Here is a 23,997-nt window from a genome sequence, read left to right as displayed (position 1 = left end):
AACAAATTGCGTGAGATTGTTAAAACGTTTTTCTTTATTGGTGACACAAGGTGTACCAGCAGAGCATAGGCAGTTGACCTGCGCACCACCCCAAAAAAAGACAACTGCTGTTGTTGTTGTTGCAATAAATACAAAACATGTCATTTCTGAACAATGAAGACAAGGTATTATGGTGGAATCATCTTCATCCCTCTTGTAACGAAAGCGGTTTATCTTAAAACAATACACACACACTGGGTAAAAACCAAAACACCTGTATTGCTCCACTGAGTAAAATGAATGCTCTTTCATCAGTAACAGAATCCTGTTATCTTCTTTGCTTTCGCTACTACACTGTGATGGGACAAATACATGAAGGTTGTGGACTAAGATTACGATTTTTTTTTTTTTAAATATTATAAACAAATCATTCAGTACTTCACACAAAATCACTTATTTCCTACTTTGGCAGGTTAACACAGTCATCTACTATAAACACATTTACATTCAAATCAAACTTTGAAGTGACAAGTTTTGTGAAGGATTAAAGCAACATGCTGAGGAAAGGAAGGAAAGATAACAAATATATGTAACTTACAGAAGAGGTTCAACGACAGAAATAAAATGGCATGACCTTAAATTAGTCAAGGAAAATCTCTTACACACAGAATCACTGGGAGAAAGATGAGATTTATATCAATATTTTTTGTTTTTTTAAATTATTTTATATTTAACAAACAGTTATGAAATAGCAGCTTTTTTTCCCCTCTTCCGTGCCTGGTATGGTGGGTTAATGCCTGCTGGTACACTGGGATGACTCTTCCTTGCAGATCAGATGACGAGAAGGCCTTGGTTTCTTTCTCTTCTCTATGTGACACTGACGGGTTGGAGAGGGGGCAAGGGGGAATTGTTGCCCTCCTGCCTGACTAGCAGGCCACTGCACCCTCCTAGAGGCCCCTCCGGAGGGCCCCCGCTCTCGTCGCTGTAGAGCCGCTTGATCCCGTCGTAGAATTCGTCGACCTCCATTTCCTCCACCTGAAAAATAATGATTATAACAATAACACATTTAAATTTGTATAGCGCTTTTTATTGGCATTCTCTAAATGTTTTAAGAAAATAGAGTTCAGAAAATATTTACTAAATAAACTAGTTAAAAAAAGCAAGACAATAAAATAACAATAATGAGGCTATATACAGGGGGTACCAGTACCGGGTCAACGTGCGGGGGTACCAGGTAGTAACATGGCTATATACAGGGGGTACCAGTACCGAGTCAACGTGCAGGGGTACCAGGTAGTAACATGGCTATATACAGGAAGTACCAGTACCGAGTCAATGTGCAGAGGTACCAGGTAGTAACATGGCTATATACAGGGGGTACCAGTACCGAGTCAATGTGCAGGGGTACCAGGTAATAACATGGCTATTTACAGGAAGTACCAGTACTGAGTCAATATGCAGGGGTACCAGGTAGTAACATGGCTATATACAGGAAGTACCAGTACTGAGTCAATATGCAGGGGTACCAGGTAGTAACATGGTTATATACAAGGAGTACCAGTACAGTCAATAGGCAGGGGTACCAGGTAGTTAGGTAGGGGTAAAAGGATATATAATAAACAGAGTAGCAGCAGCGTATGTGATGAGTGAAAGTGTGTGTGATGTCAATATGCGTGTGTGAGATATATATAGATATCTATATATAGATCTACGAGTCTAGTCAGTGTCATTAGAGACATTTCAAAACAAACAAGATGAATAAATAAATAATAAAGGGAGTCAACGTAAATAGCCTGGGTGGCCATTAGATTAACTGTTCAGCAGTCTTATGTCTTGGGGGTAGAAGCTGTTAAGGAGCCTTTTGGACCCAGACTTGGAGCTCTGGCACTACTTGCCGTGCGTTAGCAGAGGGAACAGTCTTATGACATGGGGGTAGAAGCTGTTAAGGAGCCTTTTGGACCCAGACTTGGAGCTCTGGCACTACTTGCCGTGCGTTAGCAGAGAGAACGGTCTGACTTGGGATTTTTAGGGCTTTACTCTTGACACCGCCTGGTATAGCGGTCATGGATGGCAGGAGGTTCATCCCCAGTGATGTCCTGGGCCTTATCCTCTGTAGCACATTTCAGTTGGATGCTGAGCAGTTGCCGTACCAAGCGGTGATGCAGCCAGTCAAGATGCTCTCAATGGTGCAGTTGTGGAACTTTTTGGATCTGAGGACCCATGCCAAATCTTTTCAGCCTCCTGAGGGGGAAGAGGTGTTGTGGTGCCCTCTTCACAACTGTGTGGGTGTGTGTAGACCATGAGAGATCCTTAGTGATGTGGACACAGAGGAACTTGAAGCTCTCGACCCTCTCCACTATAGCCCAGTCGATGTGGATGGGAGCGTGTTTCCTGTAGTTCACAATAACCTCCTTGGTCTTGCCCACGTTGAGGAAGCGGTTGTTGTCATGGCACCACACTGCCAGATCTCACACCTCTCCTCTCTATAGGTTGTCTCGTCGTCGTCGGTGATTAGGCCTACCGCCGTCGTGTCGTCAGCAAACGTAACGATTCAGAGTGTTTAATAGTCACATGTACAGGGTTGCAGGTGTGATTGGAGGAGACAATCTAAGAAAATCTTAGCCTTCAAGCTCCACCATGCAGGAAGCAGTAAAATAAAATAAATGACAATGGTGAAATAGAACAATATACATAACTGTCCAGCTTCTCTGAGATGTAAAACACCGAGAGGTATTTAAAGTTATTGAAGGTCTCCACGGCGGCCCTGTTGATGAGGATGGGGGGCGTGTCCAGCCTGGTTCCTCCTGAAGTCCGCAATCAGCTCCTTTGTTTCGCTACCGTTGAGGGAGAGGTTGTTTACCACGCCGTCAGAGTGCCAGTCTCGTCGTTGTTGGTAAATCAGGCCTACTACTGTCGTGTCGTCGGCCAACTTCATGACGGAGGCGGAGCTGTGTGAGGCCACTCAGTCTTGGGTATACAGGAAGATGCACCATTGTGAGGCCCCAGTGTTGAGAATCAGTATCGAGGAGGTAATGTTGTCTACCTTCGGCACCTAGGGGGCGGCCCGTCAGGAAGTCCAGGACCCAGTTGCATAGGGAGGACTTCAGACCAAGGGCTGTGAGCTTTGTAATGAGCTAATAAGGCACTATGGTATTGAAGGGCAAGCTGTAGTCGATGAACAGCATCCTCACATTCCTTATGGACGACACAATCATATGTGTCAGGGTGGGAGGCGAATTGGAGAGGGGGTCGGGGAGGGAGGAGGTGATATGGTCTTTAACTAGCCTCTCGAAGAACTTCATAATGACAGAAGAGAGTGCTTCTGGTTGGTAGTCATTCAGTTCCTTTCCCTTTCTTGGGCACAAGGATGATAATTGACATCTTGAAGCAGGTGGGTATAGCAGCCAGCTAGGGACGATTAGGGATGCCATCAGGGCCAGCAGCCTGAGCTAGAGAGAGGTTGAAAATGTCAGAACACAACAGCCAGCTAGGGACGATTAGGGATGCCATCAGGGCCAGCAGCCTGAGCTAGAGAGAGGTTGAAAATGTCAGAACACAACAGCCAACTGGGGACGATTAGGGATGCCATCAGTGCCAGCAGCCTTGCAAGGGTTAACAGGTTTTAATGACTTACAGTGGCAAGAAGAAAAAAAAAAGGTATGTGATCCCTTCGGGAATACCTGGATTTCTGCACAATTTGGTCATGAAATTTGTTCTGATCTTCATCTAGGTCACAACAATAGAGAAACACAGTCTGCTTAAACTAATAACACACAAACAATTATACGTTTTCATGTCTTTACTGAACATACCGTGTAAACATTCACAGTGCAGGGTGGGAAAAGTATGTGAACCCCTGGATTTAATAACTGGTTGACCCTCCTTTGGCAGCAATAACCTCAACCAAACGTTTTCTGTAGTTGAGGATCAGACCTGCACAACTGTCAGGAGGAATTTTGGACCATTCCTCTTTACAAAACTGGTTCAGTTCAGCAATATTCTTGGGATGTCTGGTGTGAACCTCAGGTCATGCCACAGCATCGCAATCAGGTTGAGGTCAGGACTCTGACTGGGCCACCCCAGAAGGTCAGGACTCTGACTGGACCACTCCAGAAGGCATATTTTCTTCTGTTCAAGCCATTCTGTTGTTGATTTACTTCTGTGCTTAGGGTCGTTGTCTTGTTGCGTCACCAAACTGCTGTTAAGCTTCAAATTTGCGGACAGATAGCTTTACATTCTCCTACAAAATGTCTTGATAAACTTGGGAATTCCTTTTTCCGTCGATGATAGCAAGCTGTCCAGGCCCTGAGGCAGCAAAGCAGCCCCAAACCGTGATGCTCCCTCCACCATAGTTTACAGTTGGAATGATGTTGGTGTGCTGGGTCTTCTTTTCTCCACACTTAGTGTTGTGTGTTCCTTCCTTCCAAACAACTCAACTATAGTTTCATCTGTCCACAGAATATTTTGCCAGTAGCGCTGTGGAACACGCAGGTGCACTTTTGCAAACTTCAGACGTACAGTAAATTTTGGGGGGGGACTGCAGTGGCTTCTTCAGTGGTGTCCTCCCATGAACACCATTCTTGTTTAGTGTTTTACGTATCGTAGACTCGTCAACAGAGATGTTAGTATGTTCCAAAGATTTCTTTAAGTCTTTAGCTGACACTCTAGGATTCTTCATAACCTCATTGAGCATTCTTCTCTGTGCTCTTGCAGTTATCCTTACAGGACGGCCACTCCTAGGGAGAGTAGCAACAGTGCTGAACTTTCTCCAATCATAGGCAATTTGTCTTACCGTAGACATCAAGGATTTTAGAGATACTTTTGTAGCCCTTACCAGCTTTATGCAAGTCAACAATTCTTAATCTTAGGTCTTCTGAGATCTATTTTGTTCAAGGCATGGTTCACATCAAGCAATGCTTCTTGTGAACAGCAAACTCACATTCTGTGAGTGTTTTTCCTAATCAACATCTCCAATCTCGTCTCAATGATTGTACTCCAGGTTAGCGGACTCCAATTATCTTTTGGAGAAGTCATTAGCCTATGGGTTCACATACTTTTTTTCAACCTGCACTGTGAATGTTTAAATTATGTATTCAATATAGACAAGAAAAATACAATACTTTGTGTGTTATTAGTTTAAGCGTACCGTGTGTGTCTATTGTTGTGACAGATGAAGAACAGATCACATTTTATGACTAATTTATGCAAAAATCCAGGTAATTCCAAAGGGTTCACTTACTTTTTCTTGCCACTGTATATACGTCCCCAGTGGAGACTGTCAGTGTGTAGCCCACGTTGTCATCGGGTGCTCTCCTCGGCAGCTCAGGGTCATTGTGCTCAAAAACTTAAGAAAAGGGGTATTTAGCTCATCCGGTAGGGTGGCGTTGGTGACCGCGATGTGGCTGGCTTTATTTTTGTAATCCGTGATTGTTAGGAGCCCCTGCCGTACGTTAGGAGCCCCTGCCACATACGCCTTGTGTACAACCCGCTGAATTGCTTCTCCACTCTGTCCTTATACTTGTGTTTAGCCATCTTTATCAAATCTGCCTTAGTCATATTTGTACTGTTTAACCAAACTATTTACCAGGTCACCTTGCCCTGTTTATCAGCAGCATCTCTCTCTTTCAGTTGTCCTCCAAGGCAGCTATCAATCCACAGTTTTTGATTGGGATATGTTTTGAAAGATACTATTGGCATTTCGTCACACTCGCAATAACATCTGCTAACCATGTGTAGTTGACTAATAAAAGTTGATAACGTCATCTATGCATTTTTTTATGAATCCGGTGACTGAGTCGGCGTATTCATTGACATCTCCAGAGGCGACCCGAAACATATTCCAGTCCACGTGCTCAATGCGGTCTTGGAACATGAATTCTGATTAGGTCAGAATACAGGCCTGACCACTGGAATTTTCCTTTAGTTTTTGTTTGTAGAGAAACAAGATGGAATCATGGTAGGATTTTCTAAAAGGAGGACGGGAGAGGGCCTTATACCCGTGTCAAAAAGGCATGTAGTAGTGATCAAGAGTCGCATTTCCGCGAGTTAGACAGTCAATGTGTTGGTAATAATTTGGGAGCATGGTTCTTCAACAAAAGTAAATTAAGTCCCCCGCAACAATGAACACTGCCTCCGGGAATGCAGTCTCCAGTTTGTTCAGAGTCCAATGAATATCTTTGAGAGCCTTTTTGGTGTCGGCTTGGGGCGGGATGTACACAGCCATGGCGATAATCCCTGAGAACTCTGAAAGTTAAAAAGGGTGACATTTGATGACCAAGTATTCCAAGTTGGTGAAGCAGAAGCTCATATGTTCCTGTACGTTTCCCCCATCGCACCATGTGTTTGTTGGTTCTAAAGCAGAGCCCACCACCCTTGCCAGAGAGCCCGCTTCCTGTCCGCTCGAAAAATCTTAAAAACCCGCTGGTTGTATATAATCCGTTTAGATGTCTCTAGGAAAGCAAAGTCTCGGAAAAACACAGTATGTTGAAGGATCTGATGTCCATCTGGAAGGAGATCCTCTCTCTGTGTTGAACACTGAGCTGTAGTCAATTAACAGCATTCTCGCGTAGGCCGTTCCTTTTATCCAGGCGGGAAAGGAAAGTGTCGAGTGCAATAGAGAACGCGTCATCTGTGGATCTGTGGATCTGTTGGGGCGGTATGCGAATTGGAGTAAGTTCAGGGTTTCTGGGATGATGGTGTTTATGTGAGCCATGACAGGCCTTTCAAAGCATTTTATGGCGGTAGTCAGACAGGTTACCTTGGCAACCGGCCTTTTCTTGGCATTCTTAGACAGGTTACCTTGGCATTCTTAGGCACAGGGACTATGGTGGTTTGCTTGAAAAATGTAGGCATGACTGACAGAGGTTAAGCGCATGTTCAGAGTACGCGTCCTGGTATTACGTCTGGCCCTGTGGCCTTGTGAACGTTAACCTGTTTAAAGGTCTTGCTCACATTGGCTACGGAGAGAGCGTGATCATACAGTCCTCCGGAACAGCTGGCACTCTCACGCATGGTTCAGTGTTGCTTGCCTCGAAGTAAGCATAGAAGGCATTTCACTGGTCTGGTAGGCCCACGTCACTGGGCAGCTCTCGGCTGGGTTTCCCTTTGTAATCTGTGATCTTTTCCAAGCCTTGCCATATCCGGCGAGCCTCAGAGCTGGTGTAGTAGGATTCCATCTTAGTCCTATATTGACTCTTTGCATGCTTGATGGTTCGTCAGAGGGCGTAGAGGGATTATTAAAAATGTCCAGAAAATTGTCCTTCTCCTTGAAAGTAGCAGCTCTAGCCTTTAGCTCAGTGTGGATGTTGCCTACAATCCATGGCTTCTGGTTGGGATATGTGCGTACGGTCACTGTGGGGAAAAAGTCGTCAATGCACTTATTGATGAAGCCGGTGACTGAGGTGGTTAACTCCTTAATGCCATCGGATGAATCCCGGAACATATTCCGGTCTGTGCTAGCAAAAACGGTCCTGTAGCTTAGCATCCGTTTCATCTGACCACTTGCGTATTGAGCACGTCACTAGTACATCCTGTTTGAGTTTTTGCTTGTAAGCGGGAATCAGGAGAATATAATTATAGTCCGATTTGCCAAATGGAGGGCAGGGGAGATCTTTGTCTGCGTCTCTGAGTGGAGTAAAGATGTCTCTATAGAGTTTTATCCCTCTCGTTGCAGAGGTGACGTGCTGGTAGAAATGAGGTAAAACCGATAGCAACAGTGCTGAACTTTCTCCATTTACAAGCAATTGGTCTTACCGTGAACTGATGAACATCAAGGCTTTTAGAGATACTTTTGTAACCCTTTCCAGCTTTATGCATGGCAACAATTCTTAATCTTAGGTCTTCTAAAAATATTACACAAAAAATAACCCCATTGGTCAGGAGCCCGTAAAAACGGTAGCCATTCCCTCCGGCGCCATTCTCGTCATACCATAAGAACAACATGCATTTAGAATCAAGGCAGGTAAAATAGCAATAGTAGGATAAGTAGGTATGTGGTAAAAATACTTTACTCCGGTTGATGGAGTAGCCAAGCTCTCACCTTGCGCTTGGATGAGAGCTTGCAGCGCAGGTGGACTTTGTGGGGTTGGTGGCGGGGCATGGGCGGGCCGCGGACCTGGAGCAGGGTGGTGGTGGTAGAGACCCTGGAGAGGCTTCGATCCCTGGGGTCTGGGTCTGTGACTGGGGAGTGGAGCCTGGTGCTGGACTCTCCTTCCCCGTCGCAGGGGTCTGGGGCCAGACTGTGGATGTGGTGCAGGGGCTGGTAGATGTAGACAGTGTTGGGAGGCAGGGAAACCTCCTGTGTGGACAGGCGACGTGAAACCAGCGCTTGACAGCGGATGAGTTGAGAACTATCGATCTAGAGGGGGAGTAAAATGAGAATCTTGATTATAATTATGTTATTGTGCGTAAAAAATGCAGGTAGACTATATTATGAAATCAATGGACAGCAACAGTTCCCAGGGGCATCCTGATAATACCAGTGACTTTAAATAAAATAAAATAAAACATGGATTCGATACGTGGGAGGGACTACAACATCCATATTATGTAAACATCCATATTTTTTCTCCCTGTATTTGTTATGATTTCATTGAACAGATGGTGAGAGAAAGAGACATGGGAGGTTGAGTGTCAAATAGGCAGTAGGTCAGACTAGAATCCACATCAACATTGATAAATGTGTGCGCTTTAGGCAGAAGCCCTTACTGTCTAACCGGCCCCTATCCAAACATACCAACAGGCCTAAATGTGTTTTTCTGAGCAGGAGGATAGTGAGAGTTTAGTACCTGTGCTTTCCTGAGCAAGAGGACAGTGAGAGCCAGCCCGTCAGGGCAGATATTCTCCAGCTCCAGGGAGATGAGGGCCAGCGCCAGCATGGATCCCCGGGAGAGGGGTTGTAGCAGGGCGCTGTCGGCCAGGCAGTAGTGTAGCTGCTGGGTCAACACGGATAGGTGCTGTGCCGGGTTACACCCCACCAGACCCACCATGAACCGGGACTTGCAAGACAGCACCATGGCATGGAACTGAAGGGGAACAACAGTGTGTAAGAGAGTGGTGCTAGCAACACCAAAGTTATGGATTCACAACCTCTGAACCCCACAGGTATCGCATATACATAATAAACACACTAAAATGTATGCCCTCGAGTTAACTGAGGGACAACAGCAGATTATAGACAGAGAGTGATAGTTACAGTCGGATGGAATTTAGCTGAATAACACAAAACTTTGTTGTTCTATGTTCTGTTATAAAGTGGTAACCTATAGCTCATAAACAGGGCAGTATTCTGGTGGATACAGTCTGAGCCAGATCCTCCACTCTTAACTTCAAGCCTCTAATGGAGGCTCTGGCTAGGACAGGAGTATGAATGTGTTGGTGGAAGAACAGGACTCACGTCACCTATTTGATGTTTTAAAGTGATTACCTACTAGGGTTGGGGCGGAATCCAGATTTTCAAACCTTCATACCGTTCCTGTACCATACCAGGGTATACGGTGTTACCGGCAGTGAACACAAGGGGTGCTAGAATCTTGATTGTCAGATTCAGAGTGTTTAGTCACATGGGGCGGCAGTGGTTAGAGCGTTGGACTAGTAACCGGAAGGTTGCAGGTTCAAACCCACGAGCTGGCAAGGTACAAATCTGTCGTTCTGCCCCTGAACAGGCAGTTCCTAGGCCTCCTATCCACTGTTCCTAGGCCGTCATTGAAAATGAAAGTCACATTTACACGGTTGCAGGTGTGATTGCAATGTACAGTGAAAAGCTTAGGCTTCGAGCTCCACCATGCAGAACTAAGTGAAATAAAATAATGAAAATGGTAATAAAAAATCTAGAGAAATAACACCATAACATGTGGCTTCTTCACCACCGTGAAGAGTTCAAGTAACAGACATCTGTTCAGAGGAGAATGTGTGAATCAGGCCTTCATGGTCAAATTGCTGCAAAGAAACCACTACTAAAGGACACCAATAAGATGAAGAGACTTGCTTGGGCCAAGAAACACAAGCAATGGACATTAGACCGGTGGAAATCTGTCCTTTTGAGATTTTTGGTTCCAACCATTGTGTTCATGGTGAGACACAGAGTAGGTGAACGGATGATCTCCACATGTGTGGTTCCCACCATGAAACATGGGGGTGATGGTGTAGGGGTGCTTTGCTGGTGACACTGTCAATGATTTATTTAGAATTCAAGGCACACTTAACCAGCATGGCTACCAAAGCATTCTGCAGTGATACGCCATCCCCTATGGTTTGCGCTTAGTGGGACTCTCCAGGCTGTGTAAGGGCTATTTGACCAAGAACGAGTGATGAATTGCTGCATCAGATGACCTGGCCTCCACAATCGCTCAACCTCAACCCAATTGAGATGGTTTGGGATGAGTTGGACCGCAGAGTGTAGGAAAAGCAGCCAACAAGTGCTCAGCATATTCCTACTCCTTCAAGAGCGTTGGAAAAGCATTCCAGGTGAAGCTGGTTGAGAGAATGCCAAGAGTGTGCAAAGCTGTCATCAAGGCAAAGGGTGGTGTCGTGACGTTAGCCTGTGGGTAAGGTTTATGAACCCCCCCCCCCCCCCCCCCCCCCATAAATACCTTTCTCCCTTCCCTCTCTGTTGAATATACAGAAGGACTCTTGAATAGCCTTTGTTAAACAGAGAGTCTGGGAACATCAAATAAGCGGAGGGAAAGGAACCATATTTCGGGAATAGAACCAGTTGAAAATATGCGTTGGTACTTAATGAATATGATGTCAGTTCGGTTGTCGTCTGAGACATTATGACAGGACGACCTAAACTGTATCTGAGAAAGTCTACACATTATAGTTATCAGATTCACATGGGATTGTTGTGCAATTCAAATGTGTAAATATACAATTAAATCGGTGAAAGATTAAATGTAATTTTAGATTCCAAATGAGAGATTTGGGTTTTCATAAGGTTAGGGCTCGATCAGTGGCTCGCCCCTGTGAAGAGACATGGGCTATAAACTATGAAACACACCCTTCTCCCGCCACTATATAAGCCCTTGACAAAAATGTAACCTCCTGTTCCGAGAATGATAGGACAACGGTCCATACGTTGAAAAGGACTAACATGTCAACTACAGAACTAAACCACCTCAGCGTGAGCTTCGGTTGTGAATGGTATAAAAACGTTGAACTCTTACTCACTAAAGAAATGAGACATCCTAGCCGTTGAGTTAGCAACAGCAGCTGTAAACGTGGGCAAGGAAAGGACGGACAGAGTATCCCGTCTACCACACAACAACGACACTTCAATGTTTCCCATTCACCACCAGAGACGCTCTTCAAAGGACAAAGAACTCTGTTGGGCAACACGGCCATCCATCTACCACCAACCTATTGAAGCGCAGCTCAGAGTAAATATTTATTGCATTTTCCTTTTCCAAATGGGCGGTAATTTAGAATGCATAAGATTCTGTATTTACGATAGAGTAGTTGCCTACGGCCCGATAGAGACATTGCTTCTCCCTTTGTTCTTCAGTCTTCCCGCTCTTTCACTCAAACCGAACCCCCGTTCTTTGTGTAACAAGCTGTCATATCTGTTCCATCCGCTAGGGACGTTTTCCTTTATGACGTAATTTGTAATCAAGGTATGACTCATTCTGTGTATATGTAATTCTGTGTGATTAGTTAGGTATTTAGTAAATAAATAATTAAACACAATTTTGTATTGCTGATTCAACTTGTTAGCCAGGGTTCGTGAAAATAACCAAGAATTTACAACTTTCAGATGAGACTGAAATAAAGTGACGATTAATATTCACTGCTATTGAGGTAAAATATTACTAGGTCTTTAAGAGTTTATTCGGAAGAGAACTGCTCTATAAATATGATTTCATGGTGCCCTGACTTTATAGTTAATTACATTTACATGATTAGCTCAATCAGGTAATATTAATTACAGAGAAAGGATTTTAGAGAAGAGCATGTCAATATCACTTAATGCAGCATAGCCAAAGACACAAGTGGCTACTGAAGAATCTCAGATATAAAATATATTTTGATGTTTAACACTTCTTTTTTTGGTTACTACATGATTCCATGTGTTATTTCATAGTTTTAAATCTCTTCACTATTATTCTACAATGTAGAAAATAGTAAAAAAATAAAGAAAAACCCTTGAATGAGTAGGTGTGTCCAAACTTTTGACTGGTACTGTGTGTAATATATATACAATAAATAAATAAATAAATAAAACCAGCACTTGACCCCCGCCTTCTAGTTCTAACTCTACTAATAGCTACTTTGAGGAAAAATGTACTTCCTATGCCTGTGATGTGGTGGTCTCACCCAGCTATCTTAAGATGAATGCACTAACTGTAAGTCTCTCTGGATAAGAACATCTGCTAAATGACTAAAATGTCAAAAGGCTGAGCTGTAGTCAAACGGAATCCTCACATATGCATTCCTTTTGTCCAGGTGATTAAAGACAGTGTGCAGTGCAATAGCCTTGTCCATGGATCTGTCGGGGCGGTGGGCGAGTTGGGAGAGGGTTGAGTGTGTCGTGGAGGGAGGTGGTGGTGATGGTCTTTGACTAGCCTCTCGAAGCACTTCATGATGACAGAAGAGTGTACTGGTTGGTAGTCATTCAGTTCAGTTACTTTCTCGGATGATAACTGACATCTTGAAGCAGGTGGGTAAATCAGCCTGAGCTATAGAGAGGTTGCTGTAACTAGGAAGCATGTTCTTGCAAGCTAGCCACAAACCAAATGTATAGCTGGAGCCCCAGGCTGGATGTCATTCATTTGCCATATCTTAAAATAGTTCACTTATAGTTACAAGCAGTGGTGTAGCACACACCTCCAAACTTTAGAGGGGTCCGGTAAATAAAAATCATACCTTCGGTATTTCAAAATAAACCTATTATATTTTACTGAAAAAAAAAACAGGGCATTATTCTGGTGGATCCAGTCCTGGGCAGGACTGAGCCAGATCCTCCACTGCAGGCTAGTTAGTGGTTCTAGCGGTAGTTCCGGCTAGGACAGAAGTATGAATGTGGTGACAGAATACAATACACGCACAATGTGTAGAAACTCCAGCGGTGTGGCAGCGTGCAGGTCCCAGTTGAGTTTATCCAGAATGATCCTCTCCATTCTCAGTATCTCTGATGGGGAGCAGCCACACCTGCTGCTGCTGGCCAAGTCACGCAACAACGGCACACGCTGCGCACACACAGACAGAGAGCGAGACGGAGAGAGAGAGAGAGAGAGAGAGATAGGGGAAAAAAAGAGAGAGACAGAGGACTTCTGGTTAGTTGGGTTCAACCCACTTTCTGTCAACTTGGTGTGTAGTTCCCTAGGACTTCATCTAGCATTACAACTATTGGAGCTAACCTTCACAGTGAGCAACATTTCAGCATTTGGAAAATAAACTTTTGTTGGCACGTTCATAAAATAGTTTGTTTTTAATGCAGCTACAAATCATATTGCCAAATGTTTGGATAACAAAGCTGAGTAGAAAGAAACAAATAATGTGAATAGTGACTAAGGAAGGACTGGTGGTGTGAGGCTAGGATGTAATCACCTCGTCTTCCTCGCTGGTTTTGGCAGCCAGGAAGTAACAGGCAATGGCGATGCAGCGGAGGTACTTTGGACGGGCCTGAGGAGAGGAGAGAGAGACAGGGTCAGGAGGACTAAGTGATGTCACTAGTACCAAGTGTCTAAACTCAGCACCCCGGGTTCTAACTCTGCAAGGGAGGCAGCCCAGGTTAAAGACATTCTCCAGGACTACTACTCTGTAAGGAAGGCAGCCCAGGTTAAAGACATTCTCCAGGACTACTACTCTGTAAGGAAGGCAGCCCAGGTTAAAGACATTCTCCAGGACTACTACTCTGTAAGGAAGGCAGCCCAGGTTAAAGACATTCTCCAGGACTACTACTCTGTAAGGAAGGCAGCCCAGGTTAAAGACATTCTCCAGGACTACTACTCTGTAAGGAAGGCAGCCCAGGTTAAAGACATTCTCCAGGACTACTATTCTGTAAGGAAGGCAGCCCAGGTTAAAGACATTCTCTGGTACTTTTGTATACCTTTTAGCCAAAAGTGGTCCTCGAAAATTGCCTACTAGTCTTTGACTCACTCAAATGGCGAGGGGCTGAACCCCATTGGCTGAAACTTGAATTACTAGGGGGCTGGCCCAAGTAAGGGAAAATATACGAAACAAAATGGGCCGCGAACGTCAACAGCATAATGCGAATCAAATTAGAAAGAAATTATATTTTTCTCGCGTCTATTCAGAGCAACGCTGCTAAAATGAGCAAATAAATGGTGTGGGTCATTTGTAGAAAAGGAATTTGAGAAATTGTTATGATCTTCCCTATGTAGACTAGCTAAAGATCTAGTTTAAAATCTTTTGGGCTGTAAGACAAGGTTTCAGTTAAATAGGCTATATATTTTAAAACAATTGCAGCCTACCCGTGTTGATTTCAATCGCATATAGCCTAGGCAGGCTGGAAAAGGACTCTAATTTCAAGAGAGAATAGTGTTATGCAGAAAGAACGAGACGAGCTAAATTCTTTATTAACTGCTCAGGTGCTTCTACAACCCTAACATAACTAGTGCAGGCAGGTATGGTGGCTCCGGTGGGACATAAGAGTAAAAAGGAACATGAAACAATAATTCACAATGCCTACGAAAAGATGGCACCAAAAAACATGGTTGACGTTTTACACTCTTCCCAACCAATTGTGCAATTTTGTTATTTTATTTGCGCTTTGTGTAACTTATTTTTTAACTTCGTGTGTACATAATGTTGCTGCTACCGTCTCTTATGTTCGAAAATAACTTCTGGACATCAGAAACGCGATTACTCACCACGGACTGGAAAAAACGTTTTCCTTTAACGAGTCCGACGAGAAGGATATCCTGCTTTCACTTGAACAGGCCCAGATCCACGCCTTTTTGCGTGAAGAAAAGACACCGGAAAAGGAGAAACAGATCCTTCTGAGAATCCGTAGACGAGCGAGTAAACTCCCAATGCCTTCTATTCCACTTGCTAACATGCAATCGTTAGAAAATAAAATTGATGACATACTATTAACATTATCCTACCAACGGGACATTAAGAACTAACATATGCTTCACCGAGACGTGGCTGAATGAAGAAACGGACAATGTAGAGCTGGCGGGATTTTCCATGCAACGAGGAGTGGGGGTGTGTGTCTTTTTGTCAATAACAGCTGGTGCGCAATGTCTAACATTAAATAAGTCTTGAGGTATTGCTTGCCTGAGGTAGAGTACCTTATGATAAGCTGGAGACCACACTATCTACCAAGAGAGTTGACATCTATATTATTCGTAGCCGTCTATTTACCACCACAGAAAAAAGCTGGCACTAAGACGGCGCTCAACCAACTCTATAAGGCCGTAAGCAAAGAGGAAAATGCTCACCCAGAAGCGGCGCTCCTAGTGGCCGGGGACATTAATGCAGGCAAACTTAAATCAGTTTTACAAAATTCTTACCAACATGTCACATGTGCAACCCGGGGGGGGGAAATCCTAGACCACCTTTACTCCACACACAGAGATGCATCAAAAGCTCTCCCCCAACCTCCATTTGGCAAATCTGACCACAATTCTATTAATTCAATTCTGATTCCTAATTACAAGCAAAAAACTAAAGCAGGAAGTACCAGTGACTCGCTCAATACGGAAAAGGTCAGATGACGCAGATACTACACTACAGGACTGTTTAGCTAGCACAGACTGGAATATGTTCCGGGATTCATCCATAGGCATTGAGAAATACACCACCTCAGTCATCGGCTTCATCAATAAGTGCATTGATGACGTCGTCCCCACAGTGACTGTACGTACATATCCCAACCAGAAGCCATGGATTACAGGCAACATGCGCATCGAGCTAAAGGCTAGAGCTGCCGTTTTCAAGGAGCGGGAGACTAATCCGGGCGCTTATAAGAAATCCCGCTATGCCCTCAGACGAACCATCAAACAAGCAAAGCGTCAATACAGGATTAAGATTGAATCCTACTACACCAGCTCTGATGCTCGTCGGATGTGGCAGGGCTTGAAAACTATTACGGACTACAAAGGGAAACCCAGACCCGAGCGGCCCAGTGACGCAAGCCTACCAGACGAGCTAAATGCCTTTTATGTTTGCTTCGAGGCAAGCAACACTGAAGCACGCTTGAGAGCACCAGCTGTTCTGGATGACTGTCTGATAACGCTCTCGATAGCCGATGTGAACAAAACCTTTAAACATGTCAACATTCACAAAGGCGCTGGGCCAGACGGATTGCCAGGACGTGTAGTCAAAGCATGCGCTGACCAACTGTCAACTATCTTCACTTACATTTTCAAGCTCTCCCTGACCGAGTCTGTAATACCTACATGTTTCAAGCAGACCACCATAGTCCATGTGCCCAAGGAAGTGAAGGTAACCTGCCTAAATGATTACCGCCCTGTGGCACTCACATCGGTAGCCATGAAGTGCTTTGAAAGGCAGGTCATGACTCACAACAACAGCATCCTCCCGGACACCCTAGACCCACTCCAATTCGCATACTGCCCCAACAGATCCACAGAAGAGGCAATCTCAATCGCACTCCACACTGCCCTTTCTCACCTGGACAAAAGGAACACCTATGTGAGAATGCTGTTTATTGACTACAGCTCAGCATTCAACACCATAGTGCCCACGAAGCTCATCACTAAGTTAAGGACTCTGGGACTAAACACCTCTCTCTGCAACTGGATCCTGGACTTCATGACGGGCCGGGCCGTCCCCAGGTGGTAAGAGTAGGCAACAACACGTCTGCTACTCTGATCCTTAACACTGGGGCCCCTCGGGGGTGTGTACTTAGTCCCCTCCTGTATTTCCTGTTTACCCACCACTGCGTGGCCAAGCAAGACTCCAACACCATCATTAAGTTAGCTGACGACACAACAGTGGTAGGCCTGATCCCCGACAACGATGGGACGGTCTATAGGGAGGTCAGAGAACTGGCAGTGTGGTGCCAGGACAAACAACCTCTCCCTCAATGTGATCAAGAAAAAGGAGCTGATCGTGGACTACAGGAAAAGGCGGGCCGAACATGCCCCCATTAACATCGACAGGGCTGAAGTGGAACGTATTCGAGAGTTTCAAGTTCCATGGTGTCCACATCACCAACGAACTATCATGGTCCAAACATACCAAGAAAGTCGTGAAGAGGGCACAAGAAGCATTTTCCCCCTCAGGAGACTGAAAAGATTTGGCGTGGGTTCTCAGATCTTCAAAAGGTTCTACAGCTGCACCATCGAGAGCATCCCGACCGATTGCATGACCGCCTGGTATGGCAACTGCTCGGCATCTGACTAAGGCGCTACAGAGGGTAGTGTGAACGGCCCGGTACATCACTGGGGCCAAGCTTCCTGCCATCCAGGACCAAAATAATAGGCGGTGTCAGAGGAAAGCCCATAAAATTGTCAGAGACTCCAGTCACCCAAGTTATAGACTGTTTTCTCTACTACCGCACGGCAAGCGGTACCGGAGCACCGAGTCTAGGACCTAAAAGGCTCCTCAACAGCTTCTACCCCCAAGCCATTAGACTGCTGAACAGTTCATAAAAGAATCGCCACAGGACAATTTACATTGACCCCCCCCCCCCCCCCCTCTTGTACACTGCTGCTACTCGCTGTTTGTTTGTTACCTATGCATAGTCACTTCGCCCCCAACTACATGTACTGATTACCTCAACTAGCCTGTCCCCCTCTACACTGACCCAGTACCAGTGCCCCCTGTATATAGCCACGTTATTGTGATTCTTATTGTGTTACTTTTTATTTTAGCCTACTTGGTAAATATTTTCTTCTTCTTGAACTGTACTGTTGGTTAAAGGGCTTGTCAGTCAGCATTTCACAGGTAAGTCTACACTTGTGGTATTCAATTCGCATGTGGCACATAAAGTTTGATTTGATTTACGAAGAGAACATAACAAATACAACTGTTTATATGGATTCTACTGACAATTAAATGTGGCATATGCTACACATTAATTGACGCCCTCTACTCTCGCTTGCACATTTTTACGCCTTTGGCGGCGTCTCAGCTATACCGTTCATCTCTCATTCCAGGATTTGGGGAATTACCGCCTTAGTACAAAAGGGCCGCCAAAACCACACAAAAACCCAGTGGCATCATTTACCAGAATGCTAACAAAATTAGCACAAGTAATAGCTACTTTTCATGCGGGATACTAGCAAAATATGCTAATGAGCACAAACAAAAATAAACTAATTGCAAAGACAGGTAAATCCAGCTCATAAAGGGGTATATATATATATATATATATATATGAGCTACTGAATGTCATTTCCGACTGCAAGCCAGGCCTAATAGCCCAACATCAGACCTCACTAATGCTCTTGTGGCTGTCACTAATGCTCTTGTGGCTGAATGGAAGCAAGTCCCCGCAGCAATGTTCCAACATCTAGTGGAAAGCCTTCCCAGAAGACTGGAGGCTGTTATAACAGCTGTGCTTCAGTTGCACTTCTACACTCAGATAAGACTTCAGGAACGGGCATTCTATCAGCAGACAGCACTCTGACTGATGTCTAGCTACTGTTCTCCATCATTCTATCAGCAGACAGCACTCTGACTGATGTCTAGCTACTTTTCTCGGTGTAGCCCGCCTAATTTTCTCTGGTAAAGATTTAGTTTAAGCAAAACATTAGAAAGCCAGCTACATTTCCTACGATAAACATAAGAATGCAGCCAGCTACATTTCCTACGATAAACATAAGAATGCAGCCAGCTACATTTCCTACGATAAACATAAGAATGCAGCCAGCTACATTTCCTATGATAAACATAAGAATGCAGCCAGCTACATTTCCTATGATAAACATTAGAATGCAGCCAGCTACATTTCCTACGATAAACATTAGAATGCAGCCAGCTACATTTCCTACGATAAACATTAGAATGCAGCCAGCTACATTTCCTACGATAAACATTAGAATGCAGCCAGCTACATTTCCTACGATAAACATTAGAATGCAGCCAGCTACATTTCCTACGATAAACATTAGAATGCAGCCAGCTACATTTCCTACGATAAACATTAGAATGCAGCCAGCTACATTTCCTACGATAAACATTAGAATGCAGCCAGCTACATTTCCTTTGATAAACATTAGAAATATGATGAACATGCATTCTTTTTCGCAAAAAATACCTTGCTTTTTCATTGTAATCTCATTTACTTGTGCGGCTGCCAGCCAAATTGCATTGCAGTTCTCTTGTCATGTGATGAAAACAAAGATATGTTCTGTTGAATGTTAATGTATTTTATGTGATGCTGTTGGAAGTGGTGTTGGAGAGCCAGTAGGAGGCACTCTTTCCTTTGGTCAAAAAAAATATCCCAATGCCCCAGGGCAGTGCCCTGTGTAGGGTGCCATCTTTCGGATGGGACGTTAAACGGGTGTCCTGACTCTCTGAGGTCATTAAAGATCCCATGGCACTTATCGTAAGAGTAGGGGTGTTAACTCCGGTGTCCTGGCTAAATTCCCAATCTGGCCCTCAAACCATTATGGTCACCTAATAATCCCCAGTTTACAATTGGCTCATTCATCCCCCTCCTCTCCCCTGTAACTATTCCCCAGGTCGTTGCTGTAAATGAGAACGTGTTCTCAGTCAACTTACCTGGTAAAATAACAGAGAAATAAACATTTAAAATGTGAAGGGAAACTATAGTTGCACGTCCCCTGATCACTCTATAGGAGAATTTAAAAAAAACACATGTATTTACAACATAAAACACGACCCCTGTCAATACACAGCTGGACTCACCAACTCAAGTGACTGGCTCAACTGTCCTGGGGAACTACGGTAAAGCTTCATAATGTAAAATAACGTGACAGGTGAAATTATGAAATTTGCCATCTGTTTTACCTTCTAACATATTGCACAAGTTGACTGCAGGTATTAACTTAAAAAGTATCTACAAATATTCAAATGTATTGGAAAAAACTTCAAATAAATAGTTTCAACGGTATTGCCATTGTGAAAAACCATCCTGTGGCTATTTCCAAATACCCTGGTATACCGTATACCACCCTAGCCTAGCTCTTTATAAGGGAGCCAGGCTAATACTAGGGGAAGTAAGATTAATCTGATAGATAGATACAGGAAGAGACAGGAGAGCTGCTTTTATCAACAGGTCTAAATAAATCACACACTGACACTTCCTGAGTGAACTCTAGAGTGTATGTTACTTCCTGCAACATCAGGTTTGATAAGTTTAGATGAATTTACATTATTATTTTTATGTTTTAAATCGAGCTAACCTCATAAAACCGTCAAATCTTGTCCAAGAGTAGTCACAGTGAAGAAATATACCCTAGCCTACACAGCTGGTAAGGTTAAAGATGCTGTTGACATTCTATGTAGATCTATAGCTGATAAGACTAAACATTGTGTTGCCATCTTACCTTTATAGCACCTAAAAACCTGTCTAAAATACTGATGGTTAGGGAGAGGGTCTCTGGATAGAGCTTGGTGTCACTGTGCAGGTCAATGAGCCAGCACACAGCCTCATCACGCTGGGCAGGGGAGATGTCTGTATCCTAGGGATAATCACAGGGGTCAGTTAAAATGACAGCACACGTCACAGGTCAGTTACAGAGGAGACATAGCATGAGCGTCAGTAAACTGTGATGGACCCTTTCACATTCAGGGAAAATAAACAAAAAAAATCCAATTAGGTTACAATATAAAAAGTATCAAAACCACTCACTTAAAAAAAAATCAATAACAAAAGTCTCAACCAAAACAACAAAAATCAAATCATAGACTTGATTAAAGTACAGAAAAAATATTTCTTGAAAGAGAGCCTGAATGTCAATTATAAATAAACAAAATACAGTCAACATTTCAACTAAAAGGTCAAGCTGTCCCTTGAAGATAAAGAATGACTTGAGGCAAACAGATCAACCAAACCAGTGAATAAATAAAAGAGAAGACCTTTCTGAACTCGTCTGCATACCTGTAACCTGACACTGGTCTAACCAGCACCCACTGGAAGCTTTGAGCTTCAGACATAGGCTAAGTACCAAATGACACACTATTCCCTATTTAGTGCACGACTTTTGACCAGAGCCCAAGTGCACTAGTGAATAGGATACCATTTGGGATGCATTCAAACGTTGCTTTACAGTGACCTGAACTCTAGTCTTGCCCTAAAGACACTTCTCACCATCATGCTGCCTTGTTAAAGTGCCTCTTGACTCATAGTGAAATTACTCAGTGAGCAAAACAACCAATGCACTAGGACACAAGTTATTGTCTCGACTGACTGGTTTACCCCTTCTACTGCACTCGATTTTGGGACAGGTTACGTCTGTTACTGCACTCTGTTTTGGGACAAGGTGTATCTGTTACTGCACTCTGTTTTGGGACAGGGGGAAAAACATTTTACTGCACTTTGTTTTGGGACAGGTTGTATGTTTTACTGCAATCCGTTTTGGGACATGTGTCTGTTACTGTGTACTCCTGTTATGTTTTAATTTCCACAGATCATTTGTAGAGATAAGATGGTGAAGGTCAGAGCCTTATACATTACAGTTGGATAAGGCTCAATATCAGGCTCTGGTGACACTGGCAGTAATAGCTTATCTTAGCAACATGTTGATGACCACACTGTGTACATGTGTACTTTTAGGCAAATCAGATAGAAGTGTGCTGCAGTGAGTCAGCAGGAAAGAGCCTCAGATTAACAGTCAGGCAGGCATCCTTTTCAAAATCCTGTTAACTTGCTAACACTTTCAGCAGGTTTCTGTTGCTAGCCAATGATCAGGGCAGGACTGTTCATTGGACTAATGAGTAGGATGGAAGTGAAAGCATGAACCTCTTAGCCACAGCAGGTGCTTCATTTTTTAAAATGTAACCTTTATTTAACTAGGCAAGTCAGTTAAGAATAAATTAATATTTACAATGACGGCCTACCCCGGCCAAAACCTAACCCGGACGACGCTGGGCCAATTGTGCGCCGCCCCATAGGACTACCAATCACGGCCCATTGTGATACAGCCTGAAAATAACAGTGACCTTAGGTGATACACATATCTGTACCAAGGAAATAACCTAAGATAGATAGATACCACTTCAAAACAAAGTTTAACATGACTTGCTGCATTCTCTTTCATATGGACAACAGCACATTGTTTTTGTGTTGTGGGATTCACCTGAACGCCGATATACGTCTTTTTAGGCACGTACGCCTTCCACATCTTGGCTTCCCTAGAGGCGGCCTTTTCCAGAAGAAAAGACAGCCTCTGGCTTTCCAAGGGTTCGGCAAACTTCCTCATTGCGACCCCTGGATACGCCTCCCTCCCCACTGTATACAGCTACCTGTAAGTGCCAGAGAAAACACATAGAAGATGACTTGTATTTTACAACATGTTTATAAAATTGTAGTTTACACCCAAGTTAATTATGGTGATACCAAACAATCACTTCCTTATGAATACTACTGTAACCTGGTTTTACGGACACTGGTCCCCACCAAATACGCTCATTAATTTTTCCAACTAGCGTTACTCCTGTCTGTAGTAACAGCGATGAGGTATTCTCTCATATCGAGACGATTCCGGCTAATATTACCGTTACCGAGTTATGGTTAGCCAGTTAGTTGACCGAACAGCTAGCTAGCAACCGAACTAGCGAGAACAGAAACAAACACCAACCGATGGTAAACGTTAACTAATAATAAACCCTTTCATTAATAGACAACGCATATTATCCAAAATAACTGAATCTATTTATAAAACGATATGACTATAAAGCTCTACTTCATGCTAGCTAGCATTAGCTTACCTCCCCTGCAAAGCTGTGGGAATCACAGTTTGACTTGGAAATCATCCGGTCCATTAAACTGAGGTAAAAACAAAAAAAGAGAGGTAAATGGAGTCTTAAATTACTCCATCTTCGATTTGATGTTGTGTTTTATTTTTGGGATAAATGAGGGGGTCTTCCAAATTAAATGTATATGAAAATGGTACGGAATAGACAGATATGTCTACTTCCGAGTAGGAGACTCTTGGGAGATAAATCGATCCGCGTACGTGCGTCACGTAGCTGGTCCCGAAAATTTATATTGTACCAATATTTGGGATAAATGTTAGTTATTATGGTAAATAAAAAATTACAAATGGTTGTTTTCGGTTTTATCACGATGGATTTGAGCTATGACATTACATTTGTTTTCAATTGTATTCGATGTTTGGTGGGCCTATTTTCTATTGCGAATGAATCCTACTACAATATTATGTTATGTAAATACGTTTCAGACGTTTTCTTTACCATTTGCTAACCACGTCTGAATATGAAACAGATTTGTATAAATAAACCACTATTTGTGATAATACTGTGCATAGGGGACATCAATTCAAATAAAACAGAGAGACCACATACTTACACCTTGTTCTTGACAGTAATCATAAAGCTGGAAAATGATTTACTGCCAATGCTTCACCCCTAAATGCATGTATACATCTTTTCTTTGAATTGTTGATTTTGCTTTATAAAACCAACTCGGTGCTTGGGGTTTTGTGTGATGTGCAGGAACAGTAATACCGCATCAGTAATACCGACTATAACAGTATTATCATAAATTCCCCTAGTCATCCCTGAATCAATGTATTTAACAGTTATTTTACTAGGCTAGTCAGTTAAGAACAAATTCCCAAATATTCTGCAGACAGACCAGCAAAAAATAAGGGAAAAATGTCGTTTAATATGTTTAAATGCCCTACATACAATCCCGAGCTAATTATTTCTAACCAATCGTGAGTAAAAGGGTTTGTCCAGGCATCCAATAGAAATAAAACAATTTGGGCGGACTATTTGAACGGAAAAAAAGGAGAAAGATGATTGGTTCGTGGAAGTGTCAATATCGAGCTGGTGTAGAAAAACAACCCTCCGTACTAAATCCATTGTAATTCATAAGTAATGTTTTACTACGTTACTTATTACAACATAAAATCTGTCTAGCACTATCAACTC

At 43.4% G+C, this 23,997-nt stretch overlaps 1 protein-coding gene across 2 annotated transcripts; it reads right to left on the bottom strand.

Moving 5' to 3' along the window:
• Positions 1-11: 11 nt before the first annotated feature.
• LOC109875984 (cyclin-I) lies at positions 12-23,269 on the bottom strand. 2 transcript variants are annotated; one of them, XM_020468449.2, is made up of 8 exons: positions 22,810-23,269; positions 22,179-22,344; positions 20,427-20,561; positions 13,522-13,596; positions 13,020-13,160; positions 8,766-9,002; positions 8,018-8,335; positions 12-1,014 (listed from the first exon to the last, which is right to left on the bottom strand). In XM_020468449.2, exons 2-8 carry the CDS (start codon positions 22,299-22,301, stop codon positions 847-849), a joined length of 1,197 nt encoding a protein of 398 aa, XP_020324038.1. In that variant the 5' UTR covers positions 22,302-22,344; positions 22,810-23,269; the 3' UTR covers positions 12-846. The 2 variants fall into 2 exon arrangements, with proteins under 2 accessions (XP_020324038.1, XP_020324039.1); XM_020468450.2 differs by having other exon boundaries at positions 7,989-8,335; positions 22,810-23,049.
• Positions 23,270-23,997: the final 728 nt, after the last annotated feature.

This window comes from Oncorhynchus kisutch, linkage group LG6 (genome assembly GCF_002021735.2).
Source record: "Oncorhynchus kisutch isolate 150728-3 linkage group LG6, Okis_V2, whole genome shotgun sequence".
Lineage (NCBI taxonomy): Eukaryota > Metazoa > Chordata > Actinopteri > Salmoniformes > Salmonidae > Oncorhynchus > Oncorhynchus kisutch.
Note: the sequence above shows the minus strand (reverse complement) of the source record. Positions and strands in the feature narration are given on the sequence as shown.

Bases quoted from the DNA above. Each gene is read 5' to 3' on its own strand.
- LOC109875984 (XM_020468449.2), bottom strand. From the start codon at position 22,301: ATGAGGAAGTTTGCCGAACCCTTGGAAAGCCAGAGGCTGTCTTTTCTT. The intron at 13,161-13,521 runs GTGATTACATCC...GTGTGTGCGCAG, and splicing joins AAACCAGCGAGGAAGACGAG to CGTGTGCCGTTGTTGCGTGA. The intron at 9,003-13,019 runs GTGCGTGTATTG...GTTCCCCTTCAG, and splicing joins CGCTGGAGTTTCTACACATT to TTCCATGCCATGGTGCTGTC.